The sequence below is a fragment of the Acomys minous genome (genome assembly GCF_964271855.1).
Source record: "Acomys minous genome assembly, chromosome: 6".
In the NCBI taxonomy this organism is placed as follows: domain Eukaryota; kingdom Metazoa; phylum Chordata; class Mammalia; order Rodentia; family Muridae; genus Acomys; species Acomys minous.
The window spans coordinates 51,777,320-51,803,130 of NC_140487.1; the positions used below are offsets into that span (position 1 = coordinate 51,777,320).

The 25,811-nt window shown below is 39.3% G+C and overlaps 1 protein-coding gene across 3 annotated transcripts in view; it reads right to left on the bottom strand.

Annotated features, from left to right (window-relative positions):
- Window positions 1–1,216: 1,216 nt before the first annotated feature.
- AVL9 (AVL9 cell migration associated) overlaps window positions 1,217–25,811 on the bottom strand; it is a 51,485-nt gene continuing 26,890 nt past the window's right edge. For 2 of the 3 annotated variants that reach the window (XM_084786995.1, XM_084786996.1), the window contains exons 11-16: window positions 17,747–17,881; window positions 15,970–16,189; window positions 13,591–13,708; window positions 10,284–10,337; window positions 9,570–9,658; window positions 1,217–5,930 (exon numbers count right to left, since the gene is read on the bottom strand). In XM_084786995.1, coding sequence (XP_084643121.1) covers window positions 5,815–5,930; window positions 9,570–9,658; window positions 10,284–10,337; window positions 13,591–13,708; window positions 15,970–16,189; window positions 17,747–17,881 — 732 coding nt within the window. In that variant the 3' untranslated portion in view covers window positions 1,217–5,814. The remainder of the gene's footprint in view (window positions 5,931–9,569; window positions 9,659–10,283; window positions 10,338–13,590; window positions 13,709–15,969; window positions 16,190–17,746; window positions 17,882–25,811) is intronic. The other variant, XM_084786997.1, reaches the window with a different exon arrangement.

A 25,811-nucleotide genomic window follows, 5' to 3' on the forward strand; every position in this document is an offset into this window, starting at 1 on the left:
TTAGTACTGTAAATCTATTGTTTTACTTAAAGGGTTCTCTTTAACTCTTACTCCCAGCCTATCTGCCTCTCATTCTTTTGCATCAATGCACAGTAATGAGAAGTGAGCTCCACAGTTTTTATCTGGAGAAATAAGAAGCAACAAGATACACTATCCTTGTACATCTTGTATTCACATGGCTCTAAAGAAGAAATTAGAGGTAGTACTGAATGTGGAAGACAAGACTAAGTAACTTCACCATCTTGGGACAAGCAGTTTCGTAAGTAGAATACAAAGTCTCTAAATGTAAGTGGGTAAATGTGACTAGATTAAGAGCTCTATCAGTGGGCTTAGCAGTTAGGACACATTACACTTGCAGCGGAGCAGAGTTCAGTTCTCAGCATCTGATTCAGATAGCCACCTGTGACTCCAGCTCTGCTGGATTGGATTCTCTCTTCTAGCCTTGATGGACATGGCACTGTGAACACTGCCCTTCAATATACACATAATTAAAAATAATTAAATGGAAAAAATAACAAGTCTCAAGACTAGGCTGGACTCAAACTCAGAGATTGTCTGCCTCCGACTCCTCGAGTGCTGGGATTACAGGCTGGCTAGACTAGGCAGCTCTTATCTGGGTGGGGACAAGGACTCAGATTGAGCAAGTCATAAGGAAGAGAAAGACAGTAGTGGTCATCTTGACATCTCCAAAACCCTTACAAGTCACATGAAAGAACACTTAGCCTTACACCATCACTTCCATGTCCCTAAGGAAGCGACATTTATCTGTTATTCCAAGAACTGTATTACAAAGGTCTTACTTTATACAACAGTTATAAGGGAACTATGGTCCGCAGAGAACGTGCTTGGAATCCTCAGTGTAATTTTTGAACCTTACCAGTCCAAATGGAGACACAGACCACCTCAGTGCAGTGTCCTACTTCCCTGGCTTTGTCCATGGGGTGATTACATGACCAACCTCCTTAGCAGTTGTGTAGCATCATGCCTTCAGAGTTCCACAGATGCTATACGGGAGGGACTCTTCCTGGAGAGGTCACAGCTAGAAAGCTGAGGTTCCATCATAAGCAATGTCTGGAGGGTGCTAAATTGAGTGTCCAGTCCTTCAGCTCACCTATGTGCTGCTTTCTTGACAATGAAGAAGCACTGTTGCCCAGTTGTGAAGGCCAGAAATTACATAGACAATACGCAGATAAGTCTAGGAGATCAATAGCATGTGTGCAAGAGAAAACAGGATAATTTTATTATCACGTTTTGTTTAAAATAAAGGTACAATAGAAGCTCTACAGTTTAGCATGATTAGGCATGATTTATAGCTTGAATATGTTTTAAAAAACCAAAAGCAAATGACTATAGAAATGAACCAGCACAAGCTACAAAGCTACTAGAGGAAAGAGAAGCCACATTTCTGATCAAATATATGCTATAGCTAAACTTCCTTAAAAACTATTTTCAAACCATTAGGTGTCTTCACCAAGTCATTAACCAAATGCCTCCAAAATTTAGAAACTGATGATCAAGTGGACTGAAACATGTAATGCTTAAACTTGTTTTTCCAGCTGTAAAATCACAGCATTTCAAGAAAATAAAATATTTTCTAAGCAGTTTTCTGAAAACTTCAATGACCTCTTCTGGCTCAGTACCTGACTTGAAATGTTCAAATGTTTATATTGCACATAAAAGAAACTTGAGCAGCATACTATGTGCGTGAGAAGCTGATGAAAAATAAGATTGGAAACCCTCTTAAATTTTGTTCCATTTACATGATTTAAATATATAGTTTTCTATATCTTTAATTAGTACAAGTAAAAAGGTAAATTTCTGAACAGCACAGAAATACAAACGTAGTTAAGAGTTTTACAAAATATATCCAACCCCTTAGGCATGCACAATCTTTTAATATCCGAGTGTTATACCACACAAGGGAGCCAGTTTCTTCATAATGTAGATAGGAAGTCATTTTATGAAGTTATTTTATATGAAAAATAAAGACACACATTGCTTTTGTTTCTGAAAAAAGTTTGTGGAATGTTGGACATTATGGAAAAACAATTCTCAAGTAATGAAGTCAAAAGACTTGGAATGAGAAAGTCGTAGCGGCACATTATGTTATGAGGAATGATGGTCATTTTCACTTGATTCGGGGAGCATTCTGTCAGTTAAAGCTACAAGAGATGACGTGGAGAGCCACAAATGCAAGGCCATTTCTCATTAAAGAATCAGAGTGCGTAAATGTTGCCAGTTTGGGAACCACAAGCAAGGCCCAATATATTAGCAGGCGGGTGCACTAGCACCACAGGCAGAGCCAGCAGCTTCCGTGCTAACAGGCTGCCCTGTGTGTAGGTCAGGATGCTGGCCTGCCAACTTCCAAACTTATTACCACAGGAAGAAGTAGGGCCACTGGCTGTTACTTGCCACAAAACTTTCTCCATAGAATATATAGCTTCACTATAACCAGGAAAAGATTGTTATAGCTTCACTTAGAAATGTAAGTAACAGATTACAATTCTAACTTCTTTCTAAACTCATGCCTTTGGTAGGTTAAATACTGATGTCAGAATACTCTCATTCAGACTCTACTCCTGTTTCAGCCATGTAACACTTTCTCATTTTTGTTTTTCCTAATTTTCTTTTTATTTGAATTTCCAAAGAAAGCTATTCTAAAAAACCGTAAATAGTACAAAACCTGGAAAGCAGAAGGGCCGAAGAAGTCCTGTCATGCGCTCTACTTTGCTGCCCAAGAAAGCCAACTGTTCTTAAAGCAAAAGGAGAGGATTCTTTTCAGGCTTCTGAGCTAGTGAGTCACGGATGGATCTGGGGATGGATAGTTCATATTGGCTATGAATCATGTTCAATTGTTCTTCACCTCTGTTCCATGCAGCTTCAGAATTTATATCCATCTAGTCCAGACTCACAGCTTTCGTTTTCTCCCGAGTCACTGTCGTCACTCCAGGAAAATAACGGGCTTCCTCAAAACCACCTGGACATGGGTACAGCTATTGCCAATGTCTGCATCATCGAAAGCTGAGAAACGGTGGTTGACTTTCACTCCCTCAGGTCAAGTTATAAACACTCAGATCTTAGACACAAAAGCACTGGTGCTCACTAGAGAAAGTATGGTCTCTAATAGCCACAACTCTGCTGGTGGGAGTCAAAAGGCCAGAGTCAGTCTGTCTCACTGGAGCCTAAAATATAGACTTCACATGTGGTGTGGGGTCTCTGGGCTAGAGCCTTATCTTCTGTTCTCCGTGACACTGGTTGCTGCAGTGGCTCTGCCAACAACAAAATGGTCTATAGCCTTGAAAAGGCAAGCTTTCCCCAAATCTGAAGGAAGTAGGTGTATGGTCTTTGACCATTCTAAGATGTTTTACATTCCAAAATAAGTTATTTTATGCTGAAAGACAATTAAGTGATCATTTTAAGAGTTAAGTTTTTAGTTACATTAAGAGTAGGTTCAGTTAAATATATATGCTCAAGCCTGGCACAGTGGTGTGCTCTTATAATTCCAGCTATTGAGACAGAGGCAGGAGGCTGGCAATTTAGAGACCTGTGTGGTAAGACTGTGAGACCCCACGCAGGGGGACTCATACACACTCGAATGGGGAATGTGATACAAAAGTCGAGTTAAATTTCATCTAACTTTTTTCCCCAAGTATATTTCAAGGTGAGTGTTGCATTGCTTTTGTTTAAGTGACTGACAGCAGACATTTTCCCAAGTCATAGAAACCTGGTGTAAACTAAAGAACAAATCTTTAAAATTACTGGCTAACCCAGGCAGGGTTCCCAGCAACGTCAACTACCATGGGTATATCATCTGCAGCCACATGGAATGATATGTAAGATTGAATTCCCAACAGTCTTAGTACAACATTGATTAAACTGCCTTTCACAGTTTTTGTGGCCTTACTTTCTTCTCTTTTTAAATACTTCTTGGCTGAAGCAAATTAATGATGTTCTTTAACCAATCAATTTATAATTACTAGATTCTCTCAAGTTATTATGCTCAGTTGGAAGTAGTTCCTCTTTTGTGGTTTTGTGTGAAAATCCAACTTGCAAAGTTTAAAAAAATGAGGTATGCCCTATGTTCTTTTCATAGTCCTTAGGGCATCTCATAAGGGATAAATGAAATATAATCAATGTCCTTAATTAGGCCCCTTATCTTCCTAATGCTTGTTAAATCTTATGTAGATATAATGGTCATTCCACATGCCTTCTGCTACTGAAAAGACAGACTGTTCCCCACATGTACTCCCTGAGAACACGCCTTCAGGATCCCATGAAAAGCAAATGGCAGTTATACATGACAAACACATGAACTCTAGCTGTGCACAAATGAGATATTGGCAAATTCATGCCTGCGGAAACATGAAACCAGCTGTACTTCACCAAACAAGTGACTCATAGCATGGGTGTGAGCTCATTCTCTTGCTTCTTACTGTTCTTTCATTGGAGGTGTGTGTGTGTGTGTGTGTGTGTGTGTGTGTGTGTGTGTGTGTGTATGTGTGTGTGTGTGTAAAAGCATGTGCATGACATACTGCCCATGTGGAGGTTGGAGTATAATTTTTAAGAGTTGGTTCTTGCCTTCCACCTTGTTTTGAGGCAGATCTTTCTTGTTTTTGCCAATTCACTGCACACTCCAGGCTAGCTGGCTCACAAGGCTCTAGAATATTCTCCTGACTCTGCCTTGCTTTTTATGTGCGTTCCACATCTGGACTCAGGTTGTCATGCTTGCACAGTTAGCACTTTTCCTCTCTAAATCATCTCCTTGGCCCACTTCTTGGTTTTCTAAATGTGAGCTAAATCGAGGTTTATATTTAGCCTTTATTGATCACTCTGTTTTTCTTTAGAAGGTAGTAGAACTGACTAAAGGAGGATTTTCAGTCAGGGAAGTAGAAAGGCCAAATGCTTTAAAAAGGCTCTATGCAGAACAAGACTAAGAAAAGGCCTGTAGATCTGTGCATACCTAATGAACAATCATTCACATGAAGAAACAAGGCACATCTTTTAGATAACAAAGTGCTGATTGAGACGGCAACATAACTGGAGTTGATCTAGCTAGCATGTGGGTCATTGAAGAACTGCTCTACACATGTGCCAACCCTTCAGTACTACTGAGTGACCAATGCTGCTTCCCTGCGTGCTCACTGCCAGTAGGAGGGACGCACATGGCATCTCTGCTGCTTCACACCAGTTTTGTCAGGAAGAAATTCATCTAAAATTCATCTTATCCTCAGAGCTTTCCCCTCTTGACTTTCACAGCTCTGGAAAGAAATGAGCTGGGAAATATGTTTAGTGGGTAGAAGTCCCTTCCAAGCCCCCGTACAAGTTCACCTTAGAACTCAGCAAATAATATACACAGAAATGCATAGTCCCTACACTTTATAAGTACATTTTAGGGCTAACTCCAGAGAAAGTAAAATAGTAATATAACTTAATTTTAGTCAATATAAATTACAATGACTAAGTATTTAAACAGCAAAATAGAACAAAATATACATATGTAAAAATTCTTCTACGTAAACAAATGTACAATCTCAGAACTTAATATTCTCTAGGTTCATTGTGTACATTAATTAGGCTCAGAATGAAGTAAAAGTAGTCAATTTGACCCCCAACCTGGAAAGCTATTTCTGCTATGGTTGTGATTTCATCTTTTCAGCATCCAGCAACATTCATTTAGATAGAGTGCAACCGTCCATGTAAACAGTTTGTTGTCTTGGTCCCTGGGTATGGACCCATGGTTAGAGGAGACCCTAGGAGCAGCAGATGGGAGGGAACATGACACCATAGAAAACAAAGCAGCTTCTGCCACTGGACTCAGGGCTTCCCGTTGGGTGGCTCAGGAAGACTCTGAGGGGTAGACGTGGTAAAAGTAGATAGCCATGAAGACATGGCTGTCTTTGCACTGGAAAAAGCTCCTCCCACTGACTGGCCTGTGTGAGAAAGAAAAACAAAAAGAAAAATGTATGAGTTTAATAAAAGGTTTAATTTTTTGCATGATGGGAATGGAACTTAGGCAAGTCCTTTAATAATTAGCCACACCTCCAACCTATAGTTAATATTTTGTTAGACAATGAAAACCTAACAAACATGAAGAGGGCTGACTCACTAAAGCACAGTAAAATGTAGTTACTAACACAACACTTAAAATTTTAGTTCAAAATAATTTTTTTCCATGGGAATATCTTAAAGAAAACTGAGTAATGTCTTACCATAGGAGCCCACACTAGGCACTCTCTGGGAGTTAATAATACAATTTTATAATTATAGCGCTAGCAACCCTAACTGCAAATCAGAATTATCTGGAGAGCTTAAAAAGTCAAATATGGGGCTGCAGTGATGCCTCAGGAATTGAGATTGTTTACTGTTCTTCCAGAAGACCTAAGTTCACTTCCTAGCATCCCTATCAGGAGACTCTCAAGTGCTTTTAACTCTAAGTGAGGGGATTCAATGCCTTTGGTTTCCATGAGTACCCATACATATGTGCACATACCCATACATACATGCACATACCCATACATATATGCACATACCCATGCATACATGCACATACCCATACATATATGCACATACCCATACATATATGCACATACCCATGCATACATGCACATACTCACACACATGCACATAGGCAGGCAGGCAGACAGAAAACACACACACACACACACACACACACACACACACACACACACACTCTCTCTCTCTCTCTCTCTCTCTCTCTCTCTCTCTCTCTCTCTCTCTCCCTTAATGCTAAGTAAGTAGAGGAATAGTAGCACACTGGAAGAGAATCTAAAACTGCTGCATCAAACAAAGAAATAATAGAGCCATGTAGGCCCACACCTTTGTTGTTTTAAAGAACATTATCTCAGAAGTTGTTATGAGTGTAAAATTCCTTGAGTCACTGTTATTAGAGAAAGGGCTGAAGAGACTTGTATTGTGGTTTAATTAGTGGCAGCAACAACACTGAAGCATAATGTAGCTGTCACTTCCTACATTTGACTTCCCTTCCATCTGAATAATATTCAGGTGTTAGGTGTTCAATGGAGTACTTTAGAAATGAATCATTCGTAAATTTTAAATTTTAGGCTGTGCTGAGTAGTGATGGCGCACCACATTTTCCAGCTCTGTTCCTACTCACATCTCCTTTTGTCTAACGTATGCATGCTTACATTCCTGCCTACTGGCTATTTGGTACACAGCTGGTTATCAGACTGACTTTCGTGGTAAGCTGGTTGATTTTTATTAACTTGACACAAATCTACACATATCTGGAAAGAGGGGATCTTAATTGAGAATTGAGAAAATGCTACTAGCAGACTGGCCTGTAGGTAAATTTGTAGGGCCCAGGCACTGTGGGTGGCTCCATCCCTGGGCAAGTGGCCTTGATGGTATAAGAAAGCAGGCTGAGCAAGGCACTGAGCAAACCAGTAAGCAGTGTTCTTCCATGGTCTCTGCTTCAATTCCTGCCTTGGCTTCTCTCAATGAATATGTTTCAGGACACGTAAGGCAAACCAACCCCTCCAACTCCAAGTTGTTTTTGGTCATGCTCATCATAGCAATATAGCTCTAAGTTAGATTCCTGGTATTGCAGAATCAATGTTCCAATACCCTAAGAGCAACAGCAGTGGAGCTGGCAATTTGAACTTGTCAAAGAAGAGCTGTAAAGTGATTTCTTTAAATGAAAGTGAGTCTTTTAAGGGATAGAATATATTCATATAACTTTTACTAAAATACACTGTTCTAACTCTCATTCTATTGTGGCTATTATTTCTGTGGTCAATTTACATGTACATGTTTTATCACAGGTTGAACATGTAAGGAAAAACTATGGCATGCCAATGCTTTTGAGTATTTTCTGTGGTTCTTGGAATAGATTTCTTTTGGATAGGGGCAACACTACTGTAATGATTCATATGTCTCCAATGAAGCTAAATTTTTCTATTAAAAATAAGAATTTAAAATAAATCAAATATGCCATTAAAAATAAATATTCAAAATAAGTCAAATGTATAACCATACAGAAATAAGTGCTTATATATGTAATTCCATTTCTCTGGCAATACAATGAACCTAGAGGTAGGGCTGTGTGTTCTGTGTCTTTTAAAATGAGTCCAGAGAGTCCTTTCACCACCTTACTACAGATGTAAGGAATGTTAGCTACCAGCACTGTTATACTGAGGCGTTCGAGTTTTGTTCAGAAAGGGCTAGTTAATAGTTATTTCTGTTATGGTCAAACATAAAATGTCCCCCATGGATTCATGAAATGCTGTGTGGGCCTTTCAGGTTGTATCTATTTCTGGTTCCGGTTCTAGCTCCAGCTCTCTGACTCCTGATCTACTAGGATATAAGCAACAGCAGCTGCATGCTCACACTGTTATGAATTCCATCATGACTTTGCCAACCTGATGAACTGTACCCCTTAAAACTGAAAGCCAAAGCCAAGCTCTCCCTTCAGCTGCTTCTGTTAGATATGGTCTCGGAGTTGAGAGAAGTAACCAATATGGTCTCTAGGCTTGAAACTAGAACAAAACAAGTTAAAAAATACAGAACAGGGGGTCTGGGCATGGTGGTGCACACCTTTATTCCCAGTATTTGGGAGGTAGAGGCAGGCAGCTATCTTTGAGTACAAGGACAGCTTGATCTACATATTAAGTTTCTGAGTAGTCGGGACTAAAAGTGAGACTCTGTCTCAAAACAAAAACAGCAACTAACACAAAGGACAAAAAAAGGCTGAAGAGAAAATAAAGAATTTATTTCAATTCAACATGGAAAAAATCTTCAAAGATTTTTGAGTGAAAACAGTGGTATGCACAGAAGAATATATGTGCATGCTGTATTTATGAAGCTTTGGGTATCTGGCTAGTACTGGCTTCTTAAGACGAGTTGAAAAGATTACCTCACTCACTACTTTCTGAAAGGTTTGTACAAAATTTACATTCTTCCGTCCTTAAATATCTAATAGAACTTCAGAGAGAAGTTTGTAACCTCAGCACCTCGGACACTGGGAGTCATGAGGGTTCAGAGTTTAAGGCTAATCTGGGCTACAAAGTAAGATCCTATCTTGACAAAGAAAAAGAGGAAGGGCCAAATAAGAGAAGATAGGAAGAAAGGGGAGGGGAAGGAAGGAGGAAGAAGAGAAGGGAGAGAATTAAAAAGCAAACCAACATGGATGTGGATTAAATTAGAAGGTTTTAATTTCTTCAGCAGATCCAGAGCCATTCTGATTTTAAATTCCTTATTTATTAGTTTGTGTCTTTCAAACAATTTGTCCATCTATGTTGTTAAGTCTGTTGACATAAAATTATTCACCAGCTTCCTTTGTCCTTTCAGCTGCTCTAAGTCTGCAGCAGTATCACTGATTTCACTCCCAACACTAGTTATCTGTGGTGCTTCTTTTTATTCTTCTACTTACTTAGAAAACACAAATTACTTTCTTATTTTTAAAACTGAAAACATAAAAAGCCCTTTGTAATATTATGTGATTGTCATATATCTTCACTTTAATGAACTGCACACTGAAGACAGAAAATGGATACATATGACAAGCAGCTCTTGCTGAGGGCGTGCCTTACCGACAGCTTTTCCTGTTTGCACCACATTCCGGCTGGTTGTGACCATGACATTGCCAATTTTTTTGCCACGTTCACTGTTCTGAACAGAACTAAGAAAAGAAATACAATTTTAAAAAATCTTAAATGTTTGAGAACACCCACTACCAAGCCAGTTTATTTATTTATTTATTTATTTTTTGAGACAGGGTTTCTCTGTGTAGCCTTGGCTGTTCCAGATTTGCTTTGTAGACCAGGCTGGCCTCAAACTCACAGTGATCTGCCTGCCTCTGCCTCCCAAGTGCTGGGATTAAAGGCATGAGCTACCACGCCCAGCTCTACTACATCCAGCTCCACTCTATTACCATTCCAAATTAGTACTGAGAAAATAAAAAGCAAAATTATTCTGAATAAATTTCAGAACAGACTGAAAGAACACAGAAGTAAGCTAAGAGCTGAGTATACAAAGATGTATGGTTACATCTCCTTGACAGACATGGCTTGCTGAGAGGATGCCATCAACATAAGGATGGCATGTCCTGGTATTATTTTATATTACTGAATATGGATAGAGTATTTTCATTTTGAAATACAGACTGTTGAACTACAGAATACTGTACATACTGGATTACTATTTGAAACACAAGTCCATCAAGTAGAGAAACAAAATACCCAACTGGCAACATATAGCACATACTCAGACAGAATAATTTCCTCTTATTTTCTGTAAGTACTCACTGTGAGAATCTGAGTTTCATGTCTGACACGGAGTACTGGCCTTGAAAAGGATGGCTGTAAAATAAACCTTAAGATTAGATTATGAATACATCATCAAAAAAGCTGCAAATAGTTACATGAACTGAACTGTTAATAAACCTTTTGGAAGACACAAGTGGACAGTGCTCTGAAACTGATAGTGGGGTCCCACGCATCATTCCAAATCTGAACTCTAGAAGTGACTCAACAGTTCTGAGTTCTGTCTTCTTTCCTTGTGCAATGAATGAAGATAGTTAGAAGTGGACACACATGCGCCAGGGGATAGAAGTGCTAGTCCTGCCCTGACATAGGGTAAGAACCAAGCATCAGCCCAACTTAAAAGAGCATCAGGGAATCACATGAGTAACTGATTTAGACTACAGTCCTGACTGAACCTTGATCCTGGTCACCCTGTAAGTATGTGTCATTGGCCATAAAAATTTGCTAGTGAATCAGCAAAATCTGTAGTTCATTAGAAAAGCAACTCAAAATGCAGAACTTAAAATAACACTATAGTTTTCTAAGAATTTCTACCACATCAAAGGAAAAATAGTTTATTAAGACCAAACCGAACACATGACTTAAGCAGAGTTATGATTAGAAGACAGGTCTATAAACAATTCTTGTCTTATACTCTGGGTCCCTCTGTCCAGTGCTACAAAGAAAGAGAAATCTGTAGCTACTTACAAAGTCCTAGTTTTTATGAATGACAGCAAAGGGCTCTGGGTCAAAGTCAGCATAGAACAGTTCTTCCTTTTATGGATAGCAGGACTAATCTAACAAATCACACAATCATGCTGTGGTTGTAGCTGGGTGTATTACCTGCCTAACATGTTCAAAGCTACGAGTTCAGTATCAAACACTGAAAAATCACAAAAACATCCCCAATCATTTTTCCTGTTCCCAAAAGGGTGTGATTTCAGGGTTAGAGTATGTTTGATATTTGGTAATTTAGAGGATTTTAAAGGTAATTAGACAGATCTCAAGGTGATTAGTTTGGAGTGTTTCAAATTATACTTCCTGATAATTAGTGAAGACTACAATTTGTTTTTATTTATTTATTTATTTATTTATTTATTTATTTATTTATTATACATACAGTGTTTTGCCTGTGTGTATACCTTTAGGCCCCAGATCTCATTATAGATGGTTGTGAGCCATCATGTGGTTGCTGGGAACTGAACTCAGGACCTCTGAAAGAGCAGACAATGCTCTTAACTACTGAGCCATCTCTCCAGCCCAATTTCTTATTTAACATGGTAAAAATGTTTAAAATCTACTACCATCACTGCCTAATTACTACTTTAACTGGTCTCTCTGACATGTTCTTCTCCCTTTTTCTCTAAGAGCAAAATAACTTTTTTGTTGTTTTCTATGTGTACTTTTATAAAAATATTTTTTGCTTTTTGAGATTAAAATGTAAGTAATTTTGCCCCTCTTCCCTTTTCTCTCTCTAATCTTTCCAATGCAACTTGCTTGCTCTCTCAAATTCATGGCCTCTCTTTCCTTAATTGTTGTTATACACACACACACACACAAACACACACATATACACACACACACATACATACAACTTACCTAGTCTGTATAATATATAATGCATAATGCTAACTGTATGTATATGATTTCAGGGTTAACCTCAATTTGGGGGCTCTTCCCTAGGAAAATGTTTTCTCTTGCTTCCTCTGTTTTGTTTTTTGTTTTGTTTTTGACTCCCTTTGTAGACCAGGCTGGCCTCAAACTCATGGGGATCCACCTGCTTCTGCCTCCCAAGTGCTGGGATTAAACGCGTGCTCCACCACCGCCCGGCTACTTCCTCTGTTCTTTAAATTACTAAGTTGCCTATAGTTCTTGGTCTGGGTTTGAAGTCCCATGAGATTTCCTCCTTTGATGTTAGCATGTCTGTCTACTGGCATCCTCATTTTTTATTTTTGTTTTTGTTTTTGAAGACAAGTCTTGCTATGTAGCACAAACTGGCCTCAAACTTAGAACTCTCCTACTTTAGCCTCTTGAGATGGGATTACAAGCATGTGCTATAACACCTAGCTATACTCCAGTCTGCTTGTCAACCCCTAGAGCCCTAGTTTCTTTACACATTTTATACAGATACCATTTTCTTTTGAATCTGTTCTAGCTAAGCCTATGTAATAGCATTAAGATCTGTAGAGTTGGTTCAGGTGAACAGCATCAGGTGCAATGATTGAGATGGTTCATATACTGGACAGCTGACAATTTGGGTAACCCAGCTTGTAAGCAGAGCCACTTCAAGTATCCCTGGCAACCAGTTCCCATATGTTTCCCTCTATATGGCTCAGTATACAGACCTTGTACCTGGCAAAGCAGACTACTTTAAACTCTTAGTTCTTTCATTTAAAAGCACTAAAATGTAGTCTACTTTAAAACTGTTTTTAATAGGGCTGGAGAGATGGCTCAGAGGTTAAGAGCACTGTCTGCTCTTCAAAGGGTCCTGAGTTCAATTCCCAGCAACCACATGGTGGCTCACAACCATCTATAATGAGATCTGGTGCCCTCTTCTGTACAGGTGTACATGTAAGCAGAATACTATATACATAATAAATAAATAAATAAACAAATAAATAAATACATGTTTTAATGTATTCATATGGAAATATAGTTGGGGGTTGAACCTATTCATTTTCTTTGAGAGATAATATAAAGATAATAGACTTGTCCAACAAATTGTTCTGAAACCACCTCCCCTCCACAAATGCATCTAAAAATTGATACTGTTTAATCTGTACATTGGACGGTGTGTGTGTGTGTGTGGGGGGGGTGTTTATTCTTTCTAGCACAACTTAAATTACATTTCCACTTTAGATAAAAGCAATAAACTATAGCCCACAAATAACTTGGTGTTGAATGCAAAGTTGACTTTGTCCATTTCTCACCAAAAAATAAAAGTTCAAAGTACAGTGAAAATAGATAATGTATGCTCATATCATGAAAATAAACAATGTATGTTGGTATCATTAAAGATAGTATTTCAAGCTGGGCGCGGTGGTACACGTCTATAATCCCAGCACCCTGGGAGGCAGAAGCATGCAGATCTCTGTGAGTTTGAGGCCAGTGTGGTCAAAGCGAGTTCAAGGCAGCCAAGGGGAACCCTCTTATGGAGTGGTAGTAAACATCTTTAATCTAAGCACTGGGAAGGCAGAGGCAGGTGGCTCTGATCTACACGGTGAGTTCCAGGTTAGGCGCGGGCTACATAGTGAGACTTTCTTTGTAAAATGACCATTTTTCATCCCATCAGTCTAGAGGACATGCTTACTTTGGATTTATCTCGGAAAGTGCTGGGTGCTTATTGCTGTTCCATACCCTGTAGTTGTGAGTATTCTTCCAGGCAGCAACGAAAGTTGTTCCATAGTCTGATAACATCTTTTCATTATCTGCCAAGTAGGTTGAAAAACGTTAAGCTGGATCACGGCCATCTGGGCATGCAGATTAATAACCATAAAGAGTAAAAGCATAGCTTTAAGTCCCATGCCCAGGAGACACAGCCTACTGATGTCAGCACATGTGGGTCTAGTTCCAGAAAGCCTGTTAAGCTATGTAGCCTTTGGCAAGTCAATCTCTCAGAATTTCATTTACTTAACTGGAAAATAAGAGGACTAAGGCAAAGGCTCTCTACAATGCCAAAATGTTTCCATGTTTTCCTTACCATGACAACGATCATATTACTTATTAAACAAAAACTAGACTTGACAGTACACAGACCTACTGGATTAAGCATAAGGTGGGGTCTTAGAATCTTTTCACAAATGTCTGAAGAGGTTAAGAACAAGCAGATAAACTGCTTCTTTTACTTTGTTTGGACTTTGTCTCATTATTTACTGCTTCATACTTGAGTATCCAAGCACCGTACTGTCAAAAATACTTCACACAGGATTTTCACAGTAATGCTAAGTCTCTCTTGACTTTAAAGATACCATGGGAAAGGGTCAATGAACATTTCCTTTGCTTGCAGAGATAAAAAAGGTGGAGAACTGATTTAAGTAGCTATTGCCTCACATTTATCACAACGCAGGTTTGCTATTTTGCTTTTGACATAAGGCCTTACTACGTACTCAGGCTGGTTTTGAACTCTTGTGACCTGTCTTGGTTTCCTTCAGGAGGTATCTGAGGAGTGTGCCACCATGTTCGGCTACGTTGCTTTCTTTGAAAGTAAAATCCAAGTAGCTTTTGCTGCTAGGAACGACTAGGAGACACGCAGTTTCATATACAGCATAAAAGTATGCTTCCTCAAGATATTCCTGCAGCTCACTCTCTCCTGATCATGCTTAAGAATTGGCATAAGCCAGACTGCAGCAGCCTCTCAACGAGGTGGATGCCTAAGTTTGAGTGCTTTTCCTCATTCTGCCTTCTGTAAATTGGAATTTCTGAGATTATTGTTAAGGCCAGAACTAATCACTATCTATAAAGTGTTCAGAACTGACCTTCCCTGTATTAATTTTTTTCTTAATTTTAAAAATGTTGAATGCCAAGCAGGCAATTATGAACACATGCCTTTAATCCCAGCACTCGGAAAGCAGAGGCAGTCAGATCTCTGAGTTTGAGGCCAGCCTGGCTGACACAGTGAGTTCCAGGACAGCTATGGCTATACAGAGAAACCCTGTCCCCAGAAAACCAACTAAATAACTAGTGGGTATCTCGGCGTCTTTTCTAGATGAGTAAGTAAAGTTGGGTTACAGATTTAATTTTGATGCCTCTGTTGCTGTATTTGTAGAGGTGACAGACATTTAACAATATCCAACTAGTAAATGAGCGCTTGGTCATCAGTTTTCCTTTATAATGAAGAACATCCCTATGACCTGGATTAAACTACCCTGGCAGGAAGAAATGATAGTAATGATTTAAAACCTTGCAGACATAAAAAGTTTCATGATACTGTGGACATGCACTTTTACAGAATATTAAGAGAAGGTAAACTTCATGTTGTATATATTTCATCGCCATTAAAAAAGCAATGTAATTTTTCAGTAATAAGAACTAAAAATTATTCTAAAATCTACTTTTGCTACAAGTTGACAAGTATTTGCCAGAGTCTGAAAGTAGAAACGCTCAATGCAAAGCTCCACTTCTAGTCCATACTGTTTTCTAAGTAGAATCAAGTTGTTTAAATTAGGAATGTATGTTCACCTGCCCCACTTTAGCCATTTAACAGGAAAATAATATTTAGAATGGATAAAACTCTGAGGGTTTAATTACTCAAAATGTGATTTGCAATGGTTCCTTTAAACTTTTTCTTTTGATAACTTGAAAATATGTAAGCAATATTTATAAGGAGTTTCCAAACACTGGCATTTCCTTTGATGCAAGATCATCATCAGCCAAGCTGCAGTGAAAACGACCAGTGTTGTCTTAATGTATGTTCATATTTCTATCATAAAGAAAACAGTAATGGTCAGAAAATGCTTACATAGATTCAATTTTACAAAGACTACCCCAAATCACAAAACCATACTCTAAAACACATATAACGAAAAAGGTTTGGGAGGATATAAAGTACTCAAAATGTCAAAGAGTCAGTATGTCTGTATGAATAACAGGTGATTTTCTACAATGGATATCTCTTTCTTATGCAACTCAAGCATGCATAAACGTAAGAACATGAACATTTACAGAAGAAACGTAACTGAGTGCTTCTTACCTAACTGCAATGTAGCGGCCAGCAGAGCGTGGATGTAGACTGCAAACTGGGCCCGGATCCATTCGTCACCTCCCTCCCAGCCTGTGCCATCCAGGAAGACATCATCCCGGTTTTCAGTCACATGCCTGACTAGGTAATCTGCGAACCTTAGGTCTGCAGTGGTTGGGTTAAGCAACTTCCTAAGTTCTGGATCATGGATCTGGATCAGCGCTTCTTCTACCTAAGAGGACCCAAGTACAAATCAGAGCTGTGCACTCAGACAGACATTTTAAAAAAGAATTATTGGGGAACTGAAGCTGGAAATAAAAAATATAAGTAGCATTATTCTCAAAACATGAGGCTGAAAAAGAAGCAGGTTTTTACATTGATGTTTCTACATCCGTTCTTTATTTTTATGAAAAAATGTCTTTTCTAATTTTGGGAAATAGAGATAGAGGAGGAGAGTTGACTCTGGTTACGAGCACTTGCTGCTCTTGGAGGATCGGCTTGGCTCACAGCCCTACATGGCTGCTTCTATCCATGCAAAGCTTCCGTTCCAGGGGATCTGGCACCCTCTTCTGACCTCTGTGAGCACCATGTGTGCACACAGTACACACACATACATACATGCAAGGAAAATAAGCACACATATAAAAAAGTCTTTAAAAAGAAGAATGACTTACAGAAAAAAACACATGCAACTAAGAACATGACTTGGAACTATAAAAGTAACTCATGCTTTTAAAAATATTTGGTAGTATCAATACTTTGGGAAATTTAGATACATACACAACGAAACTTGCCCTTATATTAACACAGAAAAGAACAAGATTAGTTATAATTTCTTAAAATGTTTCCATTTTGAGGACATGCATACTTTAGAATACTTTAAAATTTGTATATTTTACATGCAAAATGTTTAACTTGCAAGGTTTTGTTTTATTCCTTAGCTGCTGTAGATTAAACTCAGGCCCTTATGCATACTTAGCAACTGCTCTACTAGTAAACTCACTCTAAAAGTTAGTTTTAGGTGAAATAATAAAACATCTATCAAACAAATTCTGAATGCTAACACACTCTATGGTTTTCCCACTTATTCCAATCCGGTATATAAATTGTTTTCCTTCACTTAGATTGGGGATAATAATAAATATAATTTTGAATCTTGGATTTTTAATCTGCTATATTTCAACCATTTCCTCATAAATCATTAACTTTCTGTCAGTAATTATAAAAAAAATTTAGTGTAATTAAAAATGCCTCTAACATTTTCAAGGAAATTAAAGGAATGATTAAACATTTTAAATATATTGATACGATATTGAATATCTACAATGAACTTCCTTAACATCAGGAACATATTAGGCAGATTATGTGTTTAAATTATTCTGAAAAAAAATCACATTTTAATAAGGCACTGAGATCATGAGGTCTGGTTTACTCAGGCTACAATACTTGCTCAAGCATTTACCAGTTAATCAGATCAGCTAATATATATCAAGTAGGTGGGCATAGTGAGGTATGCCTTTAATCCCAATGCTTAGGAGGCAGAGGCAAGCAGATCTGTAAGTTCAAGGCCAGCCTGGTCCAGAGACTAAGTTGCAGGACAGCCAGGACAACATAGAGAGACCCTGTCTCAAAAAAACCAAAAAGCCCAGACAAACAAATATATATAATTAAAATGACTGGTACACAGTAAACGTGATTTTTGGTTTTACTACAGCTTTATAACTAATTATATTTATGAAAAGAGTAAGTGAACCAGCAGGCCAAGTTCACTCGCTCGGACATCACATACTTCCACAATGGCATCACTGAGGTGCTTCTGTTGTCGGAAAAGGATGTTAGTAGCTCCAGCCACAAATCCCCGAACGGTGACATCGGAGAGAAGATGATGCTGCTGCAACGCCATGTAAGGCAAACACAGATATCCCTATGGATTACAAGAACAACAGAAAATAACAGAAAAGGGAACAATCAGCTATTTCTCTTTTCAAGCTAAAAGCAAGAGAGCAGAGAGTGAAAGAAATGTCCACTCTTTCCTGCCTGCCCAGTTAATCTTTGACTCATTAAAATAATATTCACAGAGGAATGTCTTGCCTTGACTGCAGTAAGTCCAGTTACTGTTAGCTAATTTTCTTTACAAATGGACAAACATCTACAAGGCTGTCTTACTTGATCACTTTATTCTTGGTTCAATTTAAAGTTTGAAATTTTAATTTATGGAATTAAAAGCATTACATCCATTAAAAAGTATGTTGTCTAACAGGAAGCGGTTAAGAATTTTAAAGCATGCATTTGCACACTGTCACCAACATGCAATGAGAATTGCAAAGCATCTGGTTTACTGTCCGATTGTTAGAAACTGCAAAAATATTTGATATAAATTAGTAAAACAAAAGTTACACTGCCAGTGTCTGTTTAATTTCCATCTGAAATAGCACTGTCTTAAAATTATAGTTGAATCACTAACCCTTAGCAGGCATTTAAGTCTGTAAACCAATCAAGCAAAAGCAAGCCCAACCAGAGTTAAAGGTGTGGTCAGTGGTAATGATTTATGCATGAAGGCAGGGCAGAGCTGTTGACTCCCTGACCCTGTTTGTAGCCTCAGGTTGTGTATATCATCACACTTACAGAAAACCTATTCTGACTGAGAATCTTTCAACGACAATTTCTATTTTCCTTTCTGTAACTATTTCAACTGGCCTACTTAAAAGAACCTTGTCTTGAAAAAACACATGCCTCCTTCTGCCTAGTAGTTTACCTAAATGTATCTTACAGACATGCCTGCTCATGCTGATATATTTTAAGTTATTTAATACAGCACTTTCTAATCATAAACAAGATTCATAACTTCATGAAGAGTGTAGAAGATAAATTTCTAGCCATATAATGGAACACTCTAAAACTGTAAAAAGTGATGAAGTTCAATTCTCGGGCATGTAATGTAAAAGTGATCAAGGGGTAGAAAAAAAGATAGGCACAGACTGGTATCATTTATGTGAAGGGGTAGAGAAAAATCTATGCATTTCCTTATGCTACAAAGTACCACCAGAAGGAAATATTCACAGCTATTAGAGGAGGCAGATGGGTAGAAGGGTGGATTAGGAAACATTTCTTTTTGGTTCTAGGGACTGAATCCAGGGCTGTGTACATGCCAGGAATGCATTCTACATCTTCAGTCCATAGACAGTTTTATGACAGGTGCTTTGAACCTTTTACTATTGAACTATGTGGGAATATTATATATTGATACCTCTGTTCAAAATAGTTTTAATATGGGTTCACTATTTTTCTTTTCATAATGTTCAATTTATCTGAAATCTTTGGAAGGTTCTGGAATATGATTGCAGGAGAATATAGGGTTTTTTTCCCCAAAAAAGTAGATTTCACACCCAATCCTACTCCTGGCTCCCACTTATCTAGGACAACTTAATGTCTGTATTTGAAATGACAGCATATACTAATAAAACCAGATAAAAAACACTGAACAATTATCATATGTGATTAACATACACTAATAAAAAATTACAAAAAATAAAAATCCCAAGAAAATATCACTGAGATATTTACATATCCATATTCTCAGAAGTTCTCATAATAGCCAAGAGTTGGAGTCCATGACCAGTGGATGAGTGAACTAAACAGATAGTACGGTAGAATAATGTAATGAAATATCATAATGGAATATTATTCTTTTCCCCTTCAAATATACAAACACCAAGGAAATATATTGTATATATCTAGTTACAAGTTGAGAAGTTAAGTGACTTTGTTTTTATTTTATGAAGACAGGATCTTCCTAAGTATCTTGGGCTGGTGTCAAACTCAGGATCCTTGTGCCTCAGCTACTAAAGTGCTGGGTCACAGTCATGTACCACCATATATGCCTGACATAATTAAATTTCATTACTTAAAATGTCATTTTTAGCTTGGCGCATTGGTGCATGCCTATAACCCCAGGACTCTTTGGGCGGGGGGGGGGAGGGGAGGCAGGAGACAGGTGGATCTCTGTGAGTTCGAGGCTAGCTTGGTCTACAAAGTGAGTCCAGGACAGCCAAGGTTACACAGAGAACTCTGTCTTGAAAAACCAAAAAACCAAGCCAAAACAAAAAAGAAGTCATTGTAAGTTGACACATAGCAATTATAACGAAGGAACTTGTAATTGTAGTTTTTATGGTACATCGACTGATTTGACTATGACTTGTAAGTGGAGAGGAAAGCTGACACATGAAACTAAATACTAACAATGCCAGAGTGTGCTCAATTCCAGTACACAATCAGGGGAAATGGAAGGGAGGCCCTCAGTACTGGATTTTCACACCCCCAAACACTCCTCTCTCTTCTCCAGTCTCCCTCACTCCTCCCCACTTTCAGCGCTCCTCTGTTCCTTCGGTTGGAGAGCAGCAGAACATGAGTTCACGATTTGTTTTACATTTCCTACTTGATCTCCACAATCCACTCCATGGGTATCCTCCTTGATAGCGGCTTCTAGACATCACATCCTTGGCCCTTCTGTTACTGGGACTGGAGGGACAGTTTGGTGACTAATAATAGCACTTGAAGCTTTGCAGAGGATCTGGGTCCAGCTCCCAGCACACTACTGGCAGGTCACAACTGCTACTCCACTTCCCAGAAACCTGGCACCTCTTAAGACACCAGGTGCATATATTTTCTTAGGTTGGGTTTCTATTGCTGTGATAACATACCATGACCAAAAGCACGTTGGGGAGGAAAGGGTTTATGTCTCCTTATAATGGGAGGGTCATGATTCATCACTGAGTGAAGTTAGGGCACAAACCATGGGGGAATAGTACCACTGGCTTCTTCCCCATGACTTTCTCAGCCTGATCTCACACAACCCAAAACCACCTGCCCAGGGATGGCACCAACCATAGGGGCTGGGCCTCCCATGTCAATATTTAATCAAGAAAATGCCCTATAGATTGCCCACCAGCCAATCTTATGGAGGTTTTTCTCAATTAAGATTTCCTCTTCCGGGTCTAAGTTTGTTTAACGCCTTGTCAACTACACACAAACATATCACTTATTAATCATAACCTTTTCTTTCTTGTTCATCCCCAAGATCTCATATTAGTAATCACAATACTAACACAATAATTTAGAACTTCTTCAGTCTTTAAAACATACTTTAAAATTCAGTCCAACATCCTTTTAAAAGTTCAGTCTCTCTAAAACAGCAGTTCTCAACCTTCCTAATGCTGTGACCCTTTAATTCAATTCTCATGTGGTGCTCTTCAACCATAAAACTATTTCATTGCTATCCTGGAACTCTAATTTTGCTGCCCTTATCAATTGTAATGTAAATGTCTGATATGAAGGCTCTGCCATCCAAAGTATACATATTTACATATCCATAGGCTCATGATTGCTCCTCTCCATAGTGGTCTTTGATGCTCATTACATGTTATTGGAATCTCCAAAATGCTGGTATGCTCCTGCAAATGGATTGTACCTTTACCCATAGCATCTCTTGGCTCTCCTTGAATACTGTGACCCTGCCGTATGATGGTAAGTCTCAACTGCTCTCCATAACCTCTTCAATTTTGAGGCTTCAGCTGAGGCTGCACATTCACCAGTGGTCTCTCCTGGCCTCTCATCATGCCAAGCCTCAGCTACTCTCCATGTCCTTACATGATTTCAAAACCAGCACCACCTAGGAGACTCTTACCTACCCTTATCAAGTTCAGTGGCCAGCACAACAGACAACAGCGTTGGCCTTTCTGGACCACAGCTTGTATGCTGACCCAGAAGAAACACTTCCCACATTTGTACCTTGATACTGGTTGTTAGGATTCTGCTTTAGTCACCCTACCTGTGACGTCACTGCTTACCTGCCACGGGGGCGTGGCCCTGCCCCTGGGCCATATAAAAGACACCCTCCATGTGGCTCTCTCTCTCTACCTCTCTAGCTCTACCTTTCTCTACTTTTCTATCTACCTCTTTATCTCTTTCTCTTTCTTTCTCTACTTCTACCTCTACCTCCCCCTCTATCTTCGCTCTCTTTCTGGGGTAACCCTTTCCCCTTTTCCTTCTCCCCCCATGCTCATCTAATAAACTTAGTATAACATGATACCTGCTACCTGGTACCTTGTATTCTATCACCTGCCTTTAATTTTATATATAACATTGGTGTACTCTAATCTTTAATCATAAAACTGGTGCGTCTCTCCCCTCCCCCCACTTTTCTCAGTTTCTTTACGTAACACCCCTGGCTGTCCTGAAACTCACTCTGTAGACCATGCTCACCTTGAATTTAGAGAACCACCTTCCTCTGCCTCTCGAGTGCCTCTTTAATTGAGGGATCAGAGGCATGCACCAGCACACCCAGCTTTCAAAGTTGGTCTCTTTCTAACCACAGTTGACTCTTTAGCCCAGGTTGACCATTATCAGTGGTTCCAGCAAAGTAGAGGTTTCACTTTAGTAGCTCTGGTTTCTTATCAATTGCAGCAGATTCTTTCACCTCAGATGACCAGATCTACATTTCCTAACTAAGATAACAAATGGCTGTGACAGTTTTTAAGGGACTCTTCTTCAAACCTGCTCTTGAAACTTCACAAGCTAGGCTGCTCTCAGTATCAGTTTCTAAATTCCCATAAGGGATCATCAGCATTTAAACACTCAATAGCTTTTCTAGCCCAAAGTTCCCAAGTCCTTCAGCTTCTTCTCAGAACATGGTCAGGTTTGTCACAGTAAAATCCCATGAACCTCGTACCAATTTCTGTATTATTTAGGGTTTCTACAGCCACTTCAGTTCATTTCACCTTACAACTCTCAGGTCACAATCCATCACTAAAGGAAAGTCAGGATGAGAACTTGGAGGCAGGAACTGAAGAAAAAGCCATGGAAGAATGCTGCTTATTGGCTTAGTCCTCATGGCTTGTCCCATCTACCTTCTTATAGAACCCCAACCACCTGACCAATGGTGGCACCATCCCAAGTGGGTTGGCCACATCAATCACTTATCAAGAGAGTGCTCTTCAGATTTGCTGACTGACAGGCCAATCTTTTATTTCAGCTAAGATTCCCATGTCCCAGATACATCTAGGTTTTGTTTTCAAGTTGACAAAAACCAACCAATATATGTAGGTAAAAGACTCATACAAAATTAAGGTTACAATTTGTGGGGCTGGCTGGGTGAGGTGGCACACTCCTGTAATCCCAGCACTCTGGGAGGCAGTGGCAGGTGGATCTCTGTGAGTTTGTGGACAGCCTGATCTACAAAGTGAGGCCAGGACAGCCAAGGCTACACAGAGAAACCCTGTCTGGAAAAAACAAAAACAACAAAACAAAAGCAAACAAACCAAAATGACAACAAATGCAACTTGTAGAGCTGGGGAGATGGCATCTGCTGCCTAGTTTAATGAGCTACGTTTGATTCCTGACAACCACAGGTGAAAAATTACACTTCTACAATCATCCTCAGATCCACATGACACATTCGTTAAAAATCAAACAAAACAACAACAACAAAAACAAAAAAACTTTTGTAAAAACAAAACAGAACTTGTGAGTACTTGTTGAACTTAGTGAGACATGAGTTTTCTCCCAAAATTCTCAAATTTCAGTATTAAGATAACCATCTTAGTCAAGAAACCAATTAGGATAATTTCAGAATCCTGGATAGGCCACAGAATGAATAAAGACGGCATTCTCTGTTAACTCTGCAATACTGATTCAAGGCAAGCTTTTTGAGGATGCTGAATCACTCAGAGTTTCCAGGAAATATATAACATAGAAAGATATTCAATGTTCAAGTCAATAGTACCCACTGGGTTACTTTTGTGTTGTTGTGCAAGGCAACTTGTGAAAGGAAAAGGTTTTTTGTTTTGGCTTAGGGTTCAGACTGGATTTTATCCAGACTCTGATCAGTGTTCATTACAGTACATGGTAAGCCTTATGGTAGGAACAGGAAGCTAAGAGCTCAACTCTTCAATGTCAAGCAGGAAGCAGAAAGAACAAATTGCAACGCTGTGAGGCTTTTTACTCTAAAAACCTGTCCCAAGTGACAGGCTACACTACCTAAACTTCCACAAAGCAGCATTACCAACTGGGGACCAAGTACTCAAATACTTGAGACTACTGGGAGCATTTTTTTCTTTTAATTGAAAAATAAAATCATTCATATTACAACTCAATTGCTATCCCATCCCGTACATCCTCCCATTCCTCCCTCCCTCCTGCTTTCATCCCATTCCCCTTCCCTATGACTGTGACTGAGGGGACCTCCTCCCTCTGAATATGATGCTAGGGTATAAAGTCTCTTCTTGGTAGTCTGCTATCCTTCCTCTGGGTGCAATCGGGCCTCCCCATCAAGGGGACATGGCCAAACATGGGGCACAAATGATCATAATGAGTGAGCTAACCCAGAAGCAGAGAGACTCAAATGGGAGCATTTCTTGTTCAAAACACACTACAACTCTCTGACCTATAAGGGCTCACCACCACACCATAAGGCAAAATTGCATTTAATCCAATTGTAAAAGTCCTTATAGTCTTTTAATGCCTCAACATTTAGAAGTTTAAGGTCTCTTATAAGGTATCAAGGGAATCTCTCAACCACTTGTATAATCAAAACAACTTTTGACATACACTGTCACAGAATATATATTACCATTCCAAAAGGGAGAAAAGGGGGCCGTAGTTGGGAAATACTGGACCAAAGCAAGACTGAAACCCAGCAGGGCAAACTCCAAGTCCTGAAGCTCTATCTCTGATGCTGTAGACTTCGATTTCAAAGGACGTAGATAGCTTTGTGCTGACAGCTTTGCTGCCAGTTAATACACATCTCTCTGGGCTAGTTCCACTCTCTGTATGCAGTTCTTCCTTGGCCCATATCCTATGGCTCTAGCGTCCCCAACAGCTTGGAGTCTCCACTCCAAATCAGACTTCACTTTGACAGCTTCATGCAGGTCATATTCTGCCTGGCTTCAAAAGCTCTCTGAAGAATGTATGACCTTCTCTCTAGAATCCTTCACGCCTCTAAAGTCAGCACCCCATGGACATCATTGCCAAGTTTGACTGCCAGCTTAGGATGGACCTTGCCCGCAGCCCCCATTATGTTAGGAGCAGATCTTTAGAAAAGCAGGAAAGGCCTTCTCTTTGACAAGTTAGAAACTTAGCTGGGTAGAGTCTTGCCCCAAGGGCACTCTTCCCTTTATTGCAGAACAGAGCTAGCTTCTCCTTAATGCCATGAATCTCCTTAACTCTTTCAGCACAAGTCTTGGCTGCATCAATTAGCTTCTTGGTTCTCTTTAAAATTTATTTTTTAAATTTTCTCTTGTCAAAGAAATTAGTCCATTACTTTAAATTTAGCCTCAAGCAAGTTGATTTGGACAACTTTTCTGTTGTGATACAACACCATGACAAAAGCACGTGGCAGGAGCAAAAACATGAAAGCTCAGGGCTGGAGAGATGGCTCAGAGGTTAAGAGCACTGGCTGTTCTTCCAGAGGTCCTGAGTTCAATTCCCAGAAACTACATGGTAACTCACAACCATTTATAATGAAATCTGGTGCTCTCTCCTGGCATGTGGCCACATATGCAGACAGAATAGTATATAAATAATAAATAATAAATAAATATATTAAAGAAAACACCCTGAAAGCTCACAAATTCTATGGCAAGGAGAGAGAGAGGGAAGGAGGGAGGGAGGAAGGGAGGGAGGGGGAGAGGGAGAAAGAGAGGGAGAGGGGGAGAGAGAGAGAAAGAGAGAGAGAGAGAGAGAGAGAGAGAGAGAGACAGACAGACAGACAGACAGACAGACAGACAGAGACAGAGACAGAGACAGAGACAGAGACACAGAGAGAATGAGACTTTTAACCTCAAAGCCCACCACTATTT